General features: G+C 53.6%; 2 protein-coding genes across 2 annotated transcripts in view; both read right to left on the bottom strand.

The window, feature by feature from the left end:
• CACNA1S (calcium voltage-gated channel subunit alpha1 S) overlaps nt 1–4381 on the bottom strand; it is a 67974-nt gene extending 63593 nt beyond the window's left edge. The window contains exons 1-2 of the mRNA XM_021682480.1: nt 4230–4381; nt 2386–2491 (exon numbers count right to left, since the gene is read on the bottom strand). Of these exons, the coding sequence (XP_021538155.1) occupies nt 2386–2491; nt 4230–4381 (258 nt within the window). The remainder of the gene's footprint in view (nt 1–2385; nt 2492–4229) is intronic.
• A 1811-nt stretch (nt 4382–6192) lies between these two features.
• On the bottom strand, nt 6193–6765 carry ASCL5 (achaete-scute family bHLH transcription factor 5). Its single transcript, XM_021682479.1, has one exon. It carries the CDS (start codon nt 6763–6765, stop codon nt 6193–6195), a length of 573 nt encoding a protein of 190 aa, XP_021538154.1.
• Nucleotides 6766–13350: the final 6585 nt, after the last annotated feature.

Below are 13350 nucleotides of genomic sequence, written 5' to 3'. Positions count from 1 at the left end.
AAATAAGGATTCAAAGATGAAATCATTTAAATTTTCCGTACTGTAACCACAGATCATTAAACTCCAAGCATGGGGCCCTTCTGAGTGTGGGCCCCAGAGCGACCATATAGGTCACATGCCCATGAAGTTGACCCCGTCCTCATCCTTCACATCTCAGGGTAAACATCTCATCCTCTGGGAAGGACTAGGTCCTCCTCCAATATAATATCATAGTGTCCCAAATCTTATACATTTCCCATCTCATTTTAACTACTTGTGTAATTGGTTTAATTATAATTATTTGTTTAATTGACTTAATTAATTAAGCCCTGTGAAGATTGGAACTATGTCTACTTGGTTCCCAATTATATGCCCAGCGTGTGCCAGGGATATAATAGGCACTAAATAAATATTTGCTAAATGAATGAGAAAGTTAATGAAGAACTGGTCCTTGGGCCTTCCTTCTTAAAAACTATGGGTTATTTTGGATGACCTAAAAGTCCCTAACTTTTCTCAGAAACCTACAAAGCAGCCAATAGGTTAAGAGAGAGATTAATGTCTGATTTCCCTTCCTTCTGGTCTAATTCCTCTCATTTCCCTCCTGCTGGATTGTACAGAGATGAACATATAATTGACATGTGGGAATAAAGAGGCCACAGCTAGAAACTGGCTCTGTGACTCTGAGTATCACCTACCCTTTCTGGGCTTCACCCCAAAGGGATCAGATTAGGATCCTTCACTGACTGTTAATAGTCTGTCCAACTTTGATATTTGAAGCGATGTTCACTGCTTTGGAAAGGTTTCTGGTCAGGTTTTCCTCTTCCAGGAAACTCCCCTGTGCCTGTGAGCTCTAGACCTTACCCAAAGCTTTGTAACTCCATCCCACAAGCAAAAGGAAAGCTCACAGGACCAGGCAAAATTTTTAGGGCAGCCATTTTGTTTCAAGATGGAAGACGACAGTGTAATTTAACACCCCACAGAGGGCAATTTCTTTTGAAAGTAGTCAACTTCTTAAGGAGTTGAAGTGGAACGAAGGCCCAAAAATATGAAATCATGAAGAGTCGGTTGGACCCAGAGCCCTCCTGGATTCAGGGACATGGAATATGAGGCCTGTCTTGTGGAAGGCTCAGCTCCCCCTCCCAGCCCTGGTTGTATGGGCCCTGCCCACAGTTCATCCCACTCTCCTTCCACACTCAGGAGCTCAGAGTTTTTTCTGTTTATAGCCAAGCACACACTTAAAAATCCCAGCTTCTTACCAGCTCAAGATAGATTCCCATGGAAACCGGCAAAAAGGAGGAGAGGCAAAGATAAATACCTTTCTTTCAGGCCCCGGATGCATGTTAATTGGCCTCCTCCCTCCCACCCCTGTGGTACAAATGCAGGAAAAAGCCTGTTGAGATGGTGGGTCCATTGTCTTGTCTCCTCGGGGGCCTAGACAGTAAATGCCTGAGAGCCCCGTTCCTATGACGGCTTCCCCTAGAAGTTCTCATGCTGTCACCACGTGGGCAACACAGGGCTCATAAGACCAGGTCCTAAAGTCAGAGAGGCCTGAGTTCTGTGGCAGGACTTGCATGTGGGGTGACCCTGGGCAAGGTACCCAAACTCTCTGAGCCTCAGTTTCCTTGTCTTTTACATGGATTTAATGGTGTTGCCTCACGGGGCGTAGTTAAGAGAATTAAGAAAGACAATAATGTAAAATATTTAGCACAGAACCTGGCATCCAATAAGCACATCGTAAATGGTAACCATGTTTACTATTATCTAGCCGTTAGGTCAAGTCAGCCCTTTACCTCCACAGGGCTCGGTTTCCTCATCGGTAAACCAGTGAGGTGGGGAGGGGCGAGGACAATTCGATCCTGGAAAATCCCTTCCAGATCTGGCATTTTATGGTTCTGTGTCCGTGTTATTGGTGAAGGAGCGAGGAGAACGTGGTATAGAGCTCTAAAACATGTGCTCTTTTGGAATTCCTAGATCCCACTCTCCCAGGAGACAAGTTCCTTCTGGATGAGATCTAGGAAAGGGAAAGAAGCACTAGGCCTCCATTGCTCAGTAGCTGACTTTACTAAGCCTCAGTTCCCATAACTGTCAGATGGCACCACTTTATAGGGTTGTTGTGAGGATTTTCTGAGCTTCCTCTCCTCAGGGGCTTAGCACAGTGCCTGGGCACAGTGAGTAGTCGCTCAGCGCTGGATGGTAGTATTACGGAACCCAGAAGTAGCAGGTTTACCCTGCAAAGCTGTTGAGTTGCCCCGTCAGCCCCGCAGGTGGCTGGGAGGGTGGGGTCTGTATCCTCAGGAGACCATCCACCAGCTCCAGCACCATCCAGGAGCATGCAGTCCACCAAGGGGGCCTCCCCCAGCCTGGGGCTGCAGGCCCGCAGGAGCAGGGGAGGAGGACCTCTCTTACCAGGCCAAGGTTCAGAGTGTTGTTGTCATCTTCTGGCATGGGCAGGTACACAGCCAGGGCCACACAGTTGGCAAAGATGGTGAGCAAGATGATTGTCTCAAAGGGTCTGGTGTCAGGGTTAAGGAGACCCCTTGAGTGAGGGATTGTGGGATTGGCCCCTTTAAGGGGAGCGGTACAATACAGGCTGATGGGCACCATATTGCTCCTTCCCTGCTCCCCTGCAGGTTGTAGAAATGGCCAGGTTCTCCTAGGGAACAGGTAACTTCCACTTAGATGTGATGGGAGCGCAAGGCTCTGGCTTCTGGCTGAGGGCTACTCAGCTTCAAGGGCCAGGAAGACTTAAGGCTCCACAGCAAGCACCTGCCCATCCCCCAACCCTACCTGCCTGGCTCCTGGGGAGCCATGACTTTCCGAGATTCTCGCCAGACAACTTGAGGGGCTCACTCAGAGAACCGGCAAGGGATGCTGGGGCTGAGTATCCGCAGGACAGGACGGGGAAAGGGGAAACTGCAGAGGTGGTACCTGAACACCCCCCTAACCGGAGGAAGGAATGGATAAGCCGACTGAGACAGCAGCCCACCCCGCCCCCTCCCCAGCCACGCTCACACACTGGCGTACGCATCCCACACCCACTCACGCCTCGCTCCCAGGCACACCCACCCCCTTCACAGTCATTTCCCAGGGGGCACCCCCAGGCCCATTCCTTTATGGGTGAGCAGCCCAACCCACCCCATAGGCTGAGCCACAGGAAAGCCGGTGGTAGAGGTGGGGACAGGTTGGGGTGGGACGCCCACGATGCAGAAAGTCTGGACTGACTACCCCCTTCTCTTCCTGCCGGGGTTTGAGAAGAGGTGGGCCCCAGCAGCAGAGGCCTGCAGAGAAGGCGCAGAGGTGCCGAGGATGGAGGAGAGAGAACCCCTCCCCCGGGGAAACCCGATCCCCCAGGAGACAGGCCAGGAGGAAGAGGCATGGGGTGTTCCCTGTCACCAGGTGCAGCTGTGGGCAGCAGGGCCGACTCTGACCCCAGCCATTCCAATTGGTCCCATGTTTTTCTTATCCTTCTGATCAGCCCTTAGTCCCCTTTCTTCTAGGGAACAGCTGGTGGGAGCCCAGTCTTCCAGAACCCTACAGAAATATTTCAAATATTCCTGACCTCTCTCTGAGAAGGCACTTGACACAGCCGCTCCCCCCAATCTCCTTCCTCCCTTCCCCAAATAACCCAGATATTTTCATCATTCTTCCTCTCAGAGCTAATGCAAACAGAGAGAGGGATTGCAAGTCCCTGTCCCCAGGGTGGTATGTCTGAGCTAAAACTGCCAGGCATCTCGGCCTGCCCCCAGAGCCCCTCACAGCAGCCCTTTGTTCAAGGCCATTTCTCCCTTGACTCCATCCTCAGCTGGACTCCCCTCACTCGGCAATCTCTTTGCCTTCACACCCTCCCACCAAAGGGCGGGGGAGTTTTCTTGCAGAGGCCCCTGCTTTTTTCTCTCCCATCCTGTATCAAAATGAGACTGTCGCCTCAAACCCCTCAGTGAAGCCCCACGATAATGGGATTTGGGCACACCTGCGAACCGCCCCCGTGAGCCATCCAGGCCCCTTCCGCAGATGGTTGTCACCAGGCCTTGGGCCGAGCACTCAGGCCGCAGCGGCCCCGCCAGCTACTCTTTCCTCTCAGCTGAAGCCTTCCTTCCCAAAGGCTCCTTACACCCTCCTAGGGCAGTTCACCCCGTCTCCAAGTCCCCAGTCCCCTTGGCCCCCAAAGTCTGTGATCTGTGACCATGCCCTGCCTCCCTCTCCCATATCACACGGGCTCTGCCTGACACCCTGGAGGTCCCAAAGGATACTTCCATTCCACGATGTTGATGCAGGCCTTCCTCAGAGGGTTCTGGAGGGTCAAGCAGAACAAGGCCCGGGGTGGCCTTGGCAGAATCTCAGGAACGGGCTTCTTGGGCTGTTTCTTCCTCAGGCCCTCATCCTGGGGTGAGGACGGCTCCATGGCTTTCCTGGTGGTCTCACTGTCTCCTGCTCCCCCACCCCGCTGCTCTCTCCTCCCTGCGTCCTCAGTGCCCACCGCCTTGGGGACTGGACCAGCTGAGCCTGCTGGGCCAAGCGTGCCCTGCTGAGCCAGCCAGGGGGCGGGGGCAGGAGGATTACTCTCCCTGCTCCCAGCAAGTAAAATTAGCCTCCACTGGCTCCCTGCTTGCCTGGCCTGAGCTCCTGAGGCCAGGCAGCTGTCATTCCTTCCCAGCCCAGCCAGTGACATCCCAATATGTCCCTGAGGAGGTTGGTAGGGGGTGGCAGAAGGAACTTTCACACAGGCCTGGGATGGGCTCAGTGGGAGACAGGATGGAAGGCTTCAAGGCTGGGGCAACAGAGCGTTCAGGAAGGGGGTAACCTATGATATGGAGCCTCAAACTGTGGACGGGCTCCCTTGTGCCAAGATGAGCTTCCCCCTGCTCCCAATCCCACAGCACCCTCCGTAAAGGTGTTGGGTGGCCTAGTTTGGCACATCTACACCACAGCCCCGTCCATCTCAGAACCTGTGGCTAGCTATCAGGCCAGACCTCGCCAGCACGTGCACAGCCCTGTCGGGAAGGCTAAGTCCTCCACACCGGGGTGAAAGGCTCCCTCAGAAGAACCTCAAACACGCACACTTCAGGCACCGCGTGTAGTGACTGTGCTTTGTACCCTCCTCCCTCCACCCCTCCAGCGCCTAACTGTACAAGGGTTGTGTCTCCTGCCTGGGACTCTGGCCCCTCCCTGACATTGTCCCTGGGATACACTAAGCTCTCTGTAAATGTTAGTTGAATGCAGAGCTAACCAGAACACCCCCGACACAGCACCCAGTAAGTGTTCCGAGCTGCAGGTGGGAGTGACAAAGGGGCACCAGCGAAGTGAGGTAGACAACGATCTGGAATCACACAACTCAACAAATCTTTTATTTAGCTTCTTGGTACAAACACAGCGCCATATGGTCCCATTGCCACAGAGGGATACAGTCTGAGGGGGGAAAACGCAGTCCTCAAGCAACCTGGGGGAAAAAGGATGAAAAGGCCACCCTGGGGGCCAGGGGTGGGGGTGGGTAATCGCCCTCCATGGAGGAAGCCGGAGGGCGCCACCAAGGCACGCACATGGCCCCTTCCCAAGTCTGATCTGGGCGGAGTGCAATCCGCAGTCTGGCCTCCTTTCCTCCGGGGGTGGGTGGGGTGGGGTGGGGTGGGGTGGGGAGGCGGGGTGGCAAGCAAGCTCCCAAAGTGGACGCTAGGATTTGAGGCCATCTCGTGGACAGCAAGGGCATGGCTCATCCCAACCAAAGCCCGGCCGGCCTCCTGGGGAGTCGCAGACACAGGGCTGCACCCGTGGCGACGGAGGTCGAGGTCGGAGAGGGCCCCACAGCAGGGGGTGCACAACAGGGAGCTGAGCTCCGACTTTCCGCAGCGCGGGGCTGAAGCCGAGCGGGAGGCGGACCCAAGGGATGGCCGTGCTGGGTTACCCTCCCGCGGCCTGGAGCGGGCGCGGCGCGCACCCGGAACTTCCCCAGGCCCTGCGCCCTCACTGCACCGACGGGGCTCCTCCGGTCTCTGTGGTGCCCCTCTCTCCCCCTCCCTGCACCTCTGCCCCAAGCTGGAAGGAATGCGGTCGGTGGTGGCGGTGGCAGAGGGACGGCGTCGCAGACACCCGAGCGCCGCGGACCCGCAAACGCCAGGGGCCTGAGCCGCACCGCGGGTGACCCGGCAGTCCCCGGGCTGCTGTCGGGAGTGGGACGGCCCTGGCGGGTCCCCCCACCCCCACCAGCCCCCGTCCCGATCAGTGGCTGGATTCTTCAGACTCAAAGAACGGCGAGGAGGAGAAGCAGGAGGACTCGGACGAGTCGGGCACCAGGGAGGCGGGCGCCCGTGCCCCGCAGTCGCCGTGGCAGCCGGGCGGGGAGGCGGCGGGGGGCGCGCCGTCGGGGGCCGCGCTCAGCAGCTCCTGCAGGTACTTGATATACCGGATGGCGGCGCGCAGCGTCTCCACCTTGCTGAGCCGCTTCTCGGCCAGCGCGCCCGGGAGGTGGCCGCGGAGGCGCGCGTAGCCCTCGTTGACGCACTTGACCCGCTGCCGCTCGCGCTCGTTGCGCTTCTGGATGAAGGCGGGCTCGAAGGGGTAGTCGTACACCCCGAAGGCACCGGCGAAGGGCACGTAGGGGAACACGCCCGCGTAGGCATCGTAGTACTGCGGCTCGGCCGGGCCCGGGTACAGCAGCAGGGGCACGTTGCCCAGGGGCTCGGCGGGGGGCAAGGGCGCCCGGCGCGGAGCGGGCACGACGCCCAGCTGCATGCAGCTGGGGGGCGCCAGGGGCCGCCGGTCCACCAGGGCCCGGCAGAAGTTATTGTTCATGGTGCCGCGTGGAGCTGCACCCAGAGGCAGACCCTCCCCGAATCGGCGCCGCCTGGGCTCTGCGCGGTCCCGACCACAGGGACGAGTCACATCGCCAGCAGCGGCCCCGGGGTACCAGGATGGGTTAGGGCTCCTCTTCGCCCTCTGGGGTGGCCTCCGAGATCTCCCTGACAGAAGTCATTGCTGTGGCCTTAGTGTGGCTCCTGGCAGAGGCTCAGCGGTTCCCTCTCCGATCCAGCCGTGGCGCCGCAGAACTCCGGGGACCCCTGCCTTCTTCCGTGGCGCCCATGGGCAGGGCAGCAGGCCTCGGCACCCCGGCTCCTCCTGAGCCCAGCATGGGCACCTCCCACGGGCACTAACCCTGGGACTTCATACTTGGGGCCACGGGTGCCCGGTTCTTGTTCCTCACGGCCTTGGGGATCCCCCCGCCGCCCGGGGCCTCCCAACGGCGGCTGCTGTGAGAAGTGTGCCCGCTCAGCTCAGGGAAATGTTTCTAAAGAAGAGGAGAGTGAACGTATCAATTAGGAATTGTATTATGGGCTCTTCTGTGTCACCCCCACCCCCACCCTCCAGGGGGATCATAAGCATCCCGAGCCGAGGCAGTGTGGCTGCTGAGGAGGAGGAGGATAGGGGCAGAGCTGGGTTCAAACCTGTGTTCATCCTTTCATGGTTGGGGGGCCTCTCTGCATCCTGGTTTCCACATATGGAGATAATTCAACATCCCTCACAGGAGATTAATAATAATATGTGAGAATCAAATGAGAAAAAATATGCCAAAAAACACCTTCTGGGCCTGGCTTATAAAAAGCACCCAATGACCCTATGATTTAGCAATTGCACTACTAGCTATTTACCTAAATGACACAAAAATACGAATTCAAAGGGATTCATGCACCCCGATGTTTATAGCAGCATTCTCTACAGTAGCCAAATTATGGAAAGTGTCATTGATAGATGAATGGATTAAGAAGACATGATGTGGGACGCCTGGGTGGCTCAGTTGGTTAAGCGTCTGCCTTCAGCTCAGGTCATGATCCCCGGGTCCTGGGATCGAGTCCCACATCGGGCTCCTTGCTGAGCAAGGAGCCTGCTTCTCCCTCTGCCTGCCTCTGTCTCTCTCTCTCTGATAAATAAATAAAATCTTTAAAAAAAAAAAAAAGAAGACATGATGTGTGTATACACACACACACACACACACACCTATAATGGAGTATTACTCAGCCATAAAAAAGAATGAAGTCTTGCCATTTGCAACAACACAGATGGAGCTAGAGAATATAACGCTAAGCAAACTAAGTCAGAGAAAGACAAATACCATATGATTTCACTCATGTAGAATTCAAGAAACAAAACAAATGAGCAAAGGGGAAAAAAGAGAGAGAGAGGCAAACCAAGAAAGAGACTCTTAACTACAGAGAACGAACTGTTGGTTACCAGCGGGAAGGGGGTGGGGCGATGGGGGAAACAGGTGATGGGGATTAAGGAGAGCACTTGTGATGAGCACCTTGCATTGTATGGAAGTGTCGAATTACTATATTGTACACCTGCAACTAGCATTACACTGTTAACTAACTGGAATTTAAATTTAAAAAGGGGGGGACCTAATGACGTCATTTCCTTTGAGAGTGGGGATCAGGTCTTGGGAGGGATACCTTCCAGGGCCTTCCATCTAAGGGCTCAAAGACTGCTTATTGAACTAGCACAGTGGCCACCACAAGTCCACCAAGGGGGGTAACTCTTTCCTGAAGGAAGTGAATCCGATTCCGAGAGACTTGGGTGTTGCTGGGACTTTCACAGCCCTCTGCCCGGCGGAGCGGCAACACCAAAGCCTTCTGTGCCCCGTGCCCGTGGATCCAGGCTGCACCCTCCCACCCCGTCCTGGGCTTCTCCTTGCGGCACTTAACGGAAGTGTCTATTCTCTCACCTCTGTGTGCCCAGAGCCCGGCCAGCTCCTGGCCTGTAGCAGACGCAGCACAAATGCTCGTTGAATAACCGGCCGGAGGGCTAGGCAGCAAGTTGGGCTTGTCAGGGTCGGGCTCGGTTACACTCAGCCTTTCCCAGGCTCTAGGAAGCTGCTACCTCAGAAATAAGTGGCCCGCATCGAATTTACAACCCTCATCCCATGTGGTTAGCAGATTCAGCCTGGGTGTCATTTCCTCCAGGAATTCTCTCAGGCCCTGTTCTCCCTACTTGTGTGTGTCCCCAGTGTCCTACAAATGCCGTCTTAGCCCCTGTCACACTACTCTATCATCGTCCTCCTCATGGAAGATGGAGTGACTGAGCGAGCTGCACCCACACGGGGAGAGATGGGGCAGCAGGAGGTCTTGGACCAGGCCTTTCCATGAGACAGAAAGGGGCTAGCTCTCTCCCTGACAGGGGGAGGTTGGTGACTCAGATTCCTGGGGGAGTCTCCTTCTGCACTTTCTCATCTTAGTCCTTAATTGGGTCCCAACTCTGTCGCCAGCTAGCTCTGCCCTTGCTGAATGAAAACTGGGAACAATGAACAGCGATTCTAAGCGTCATGGAGACTTGCATCTGCTCTCAAGAGTGGAAGCAAATGCGCCAGACATCAGGACAAATTCACATATCCCTCCCCTGCTCAGCAGCATTTCAGGGCTCCCTGCTGCCTTCGAGGGAAGGTTCTAGAAAATCTCTTTCCAACAGTCTCTCAGCTCCATCAGGACCAGTCTCCTCCTGTCACTCTCTGCTCATTCCTGACCTCTCTCCTTGGCTTGTACTGACAGGCCTTGGGACCCTTTTCATAGCTTTCTTGATTTTCCCCATTCCTGCCAACCTTTGAGGGAGCTCCCGCCCATGCTGACTGCCTGAGCTCAGCAGCTCCCAACATGGACTCTCAGTTTGTGGCTTCTGAGTCTTCAGCCAGACTGTAAGCCACCAGAGGGCAGGGGCTTGGCCCTTCATTCTTAGCTAATGCTCTCTGCCCCTTGCCCAGTGTTGGGTACATAACACTGCTGAAAATTATTTGCTAGCAGTGCCCTGTTTGGGTAAAAACATGAGATCCAGACTGTACCCTCCCACGTGACCCTTGTCTATTCAAATTTGATTTAATTATTCAAATTTAATTTGATATAGGTCAGAAATTTATTTATATCTAGTGACAATTTTACAAATATAGCTTAATATCTATTTGTGTTGACTCAATATTCAATACTTACTTACGTTCCAGACATACTGTTCCTATTTTTTTCATAAAACCATTCAGACAAGTGACAAACAAGAAACCTCACAGCCTTACGGCCCCTGAGGCACTTCTCTCTACTGTCAGGAAAGGCTCGTAACCTGGCCGGGAGCCCAGGTGAGGACACACCCGCCACTGCATTGTGTTCTTCTTCTTCTGCCATCGAACCCCCCACCCCAGACCAGAAGCCGAGGACACAGTGTGGTAGGTTATCCCCGAGAGGCAGGAGAACCGTTCACTCAGCACTTATTTACTGGGGCCCTTGTGTACACGAGGGGTCGCTGGGATAGAGCGGTGAACAAAACACTGTAGTGAAATAACAGTAATGATAATTCTAGCTGTTATTTATTATTTGTGATGTGCGAGACACCGTGTTACGTGCTTTCCATGGACCATCCCATTTAACTCCTACACCATTCTCACGAGGTCAGTGCTAAGATCACCCAGTTTTAAAGGTGAGGAACCTGAGGCTCATAAAGGTTAAGGTACTGGTCCAAGTTTCCACAGTTGGTAATTTCATAAACTAACAAATCTAAATGACCATACCCTTCTTCACCCCTTCTCCCAGGATGTCTCCCCGCGGCTTCACATTTGAACCAAAAGATCAGAGGAGCTTGTTTTGACCTAACACAAGTATCTTACTAAATTATGATTCCTGTTGGAGGGGATGTCCCCCTGCAGATCCGAGTAATCGTGCTGTGATTGAGCATCTGCTCTGGTGACAGAGGTTCCGCAGGTCACCTTGGTCAACCTTGGGAAGGGAGCGCCCCCTTGAGGATATTCTCAGGAGGGTGGCCGTGGAGCTCTGCTGGTGGAAAGGCAGGTAACTGGGATGTAATCAGACTGAGTCAAGCACCAGGAGCTGTACCCCAGGGAACCTGATAAAGAGCCCCCTTGCCTGAGCTCAGACACCCTGAATAGTGGGATGGTCCACACTCAATGATCTGCAGCCTGGTCAGGATCTGATCAGCAGCCAAGAACTGAAAACCCTTCCGCTCAGGCCGCCGGACTGGGCAGAACCATTTGCTAACAGTGCCACCGTGTGGCGAAGACAAGCAATGGCAGTAGCTGATCGATGAAATTCCAGGTCAGGATCTCATGACTGTGGAAGTTTTAACCAACTTCCTGTTATAACTCCCTTTGGGAACTGTGTTTCCAGATCTTTTGGAAATCTAGGGGGACAGGAAGACGCTCCCCAATGAAGAGTCACTCAGTTTTCTGTTAACATGCACGAATTCTCTTCCTGAGTTTGTGGATCAATTCGCATCCCTTAAACTTTCATTATATACAGATACATAAAGTACGTATAATCAAGCATATTTTGTGATTTGTTTTGAACAGAAAATAGCACATTGTGTTAGTATTAGGCAACTCACTAGAGAGAAGTGTGGTTCAGAAGTCAGTGTAGGAACCCCCACCCCTTCATCTCCCCCACCACGCCCCCCATTCCCGCACACCTTAGCAGTGGTGGTGACTATTGACTGGGTCAAGTTCAACCAACCCATAGATTGCTTTAAGTAGCCACAAAATAGCACCCATGGGCAACACTGTCCATGTTTCAAAGGGGCCCTGGCTCCTCTCTGGGACTGAGGGCATTCCTTGCCTGTGGCATTCCCCCGCCTCCACAGTTCTGCCCCACTCCAGTTTAATTTCACCCTGGCATGGCAGAGTAGATGTGCTTGGCGAGAGGCCACCTGATATTCTTCCATGAAGCTCACTTCATGACGCAAGACACTGAGCTTCCCCTTTTAGGACCTTGATATGTTCACACCATACAGCTGCTTTGTTAAAGGCCGACTGTCATCAAGTTATTATACAAAGGACTCCATAACCCCCAATCCAGCTTGTAACAGAGAGAGTCAGTTGCCAGAGGGGGTGTCCTGGGCTTCCTCCCCAAAGTCTTGCTCTTCCTAATTGTGCAGCATGTAGCATTAGCCCCACCAGTCTTAGCTACTTGTCACAACCCCCCGGGATGGCACATTATTATAACTCCTTGCTGATGGTGTCGTGAGCACTGCCTGCCGACCCCTGTCCCAGCCCTGCCCCAAGTGTCCAGTGGCTACTCAGCCCCATCTCCCCACTTTGCCTCCCGCTGTACTCTTGGTGGCCCATGGGCAGCCAGCGGGCGCTCTCCCCAGAGCACCCCTGATACCGCCTCCCGACCAGGTTGTCAACTGGAAGCGAAAGAATGCCTGTCTTATACTTCTAAGACAATAGTATGTGCTCAATAAATGTTTGTTGATTGACACTGGGAATCCCTGGGGAGGGCTGAACCATCATTTATCAAACAAAGGGAGATGTGAACTTCCAAAAGGCTGGACCACTTAAGGAGCAGGTAACCTACTTTTCTACCTTTGTAGCTTCTCTCACTGTCTTCACTGGGACTGGAGCCAGAGGGGGGAGTCTGAGGTCAGAAACTGGCTGGACATGGAACGCATGGCTTCAGCAGTGGGTTTGGGGGAAGTGAGTTCACGGTCCTCTGCTTCTCCTACCACTCTGAGAGATTCCTACAGTTGACAGATCCAAGATGGTGCTTTTCAACACCTGAATCGAGACTTCTTCCAGAGCCCTGCCACCCCCTGCTGCCAAAACCTGGGAGGATTTATAAGGAAAGCAAGCACTCAAAATGACAGAGTGGGGGGCCTGGCTGATTCGGTCGGTGGAGCATGCAACTCTTGAGCTCAGGGTCATGAGTTTGAGCCCCACACTGGGTGTAGAGATTAGTTAATTAAAAAAAAATGTTTTTAAGGACAGAACTCATTGGCTTTGTGCTGTCGTCTTGCACATCCCCCAGCCTCTAGCAAGGTGGTCAATAAAACTTTTCCCCAAAAGCTCCATGGTCAAATACTTGGAGAAATGCAGCCCCCTTTATTCCCTTTCCAGGAGATTCACAGAGTCCATTAGCATCCCAGAGAAAGCCCTGCAGTAAAGAAAGCTGTTTTTGGTTAACTCAGAAATTCCCAAATGGACCTCAGAACACTTCTTTTTCCCTCAAGCCTGCTAACATCAAATAGAATACATTTCAGGGAATTGTACTTTAAATCTCCAGGACAAATATGTACTTTGTCTTTTTTAAGTAAGAAATGTCACAACCTTCCTTGGGAGTCTGTCTTATAGCCTCTAACTCTTTCTAGAAGGATAACCTCACCACTCCCACCATATTCATATGCAACACCCCCAAATATATGTATAACATACATAATCATTTCAGAATCTCAATGATATGACACTAGATCTGACCAAGGAGAAGGGGCAGCCAGGCCCAGTGACCACACGCCCACACTGTGCCTTTGGAAGGTTAGAAACTGCCTTGTCCTCTGGGCAGAAGCAGAGCTTGTGCAGGCTGATTTCAGCCCCTCTGCCCCCACCCCTGCATGGGACAAGGC

The sequence above is a fragment of the Neomonachus schauinslandi genome, chromosome 6 (assembly GCF_002201575.2).
Source record: "Neomonachus schauinslandi chromosome 6, ASM220157v2, whole genome shotgun sequence".
NCBI classification, from domain to species: domain Eukaryota; kingdom Metazoa; phylum Chordata; class Mammalia; order Carnivora; family Phocidae; genus Neomonachus; species Neomonachus schauinslandi.
Note: the sequence above shows the minus strand (reverse complement) of the source record. Positions and strands in the feature narration are given on the sequence as shown.

Bases quoted from the DNA above. Each gene is read 5' to 3' on its own strand.
- ASCL5 (XM_021682479.1), bottom strand. From the start codon at position 6,765: ATGAACAATAACTTCTGCCGGGCCCTGGTGGACCGGCGGCCCCTGGCG.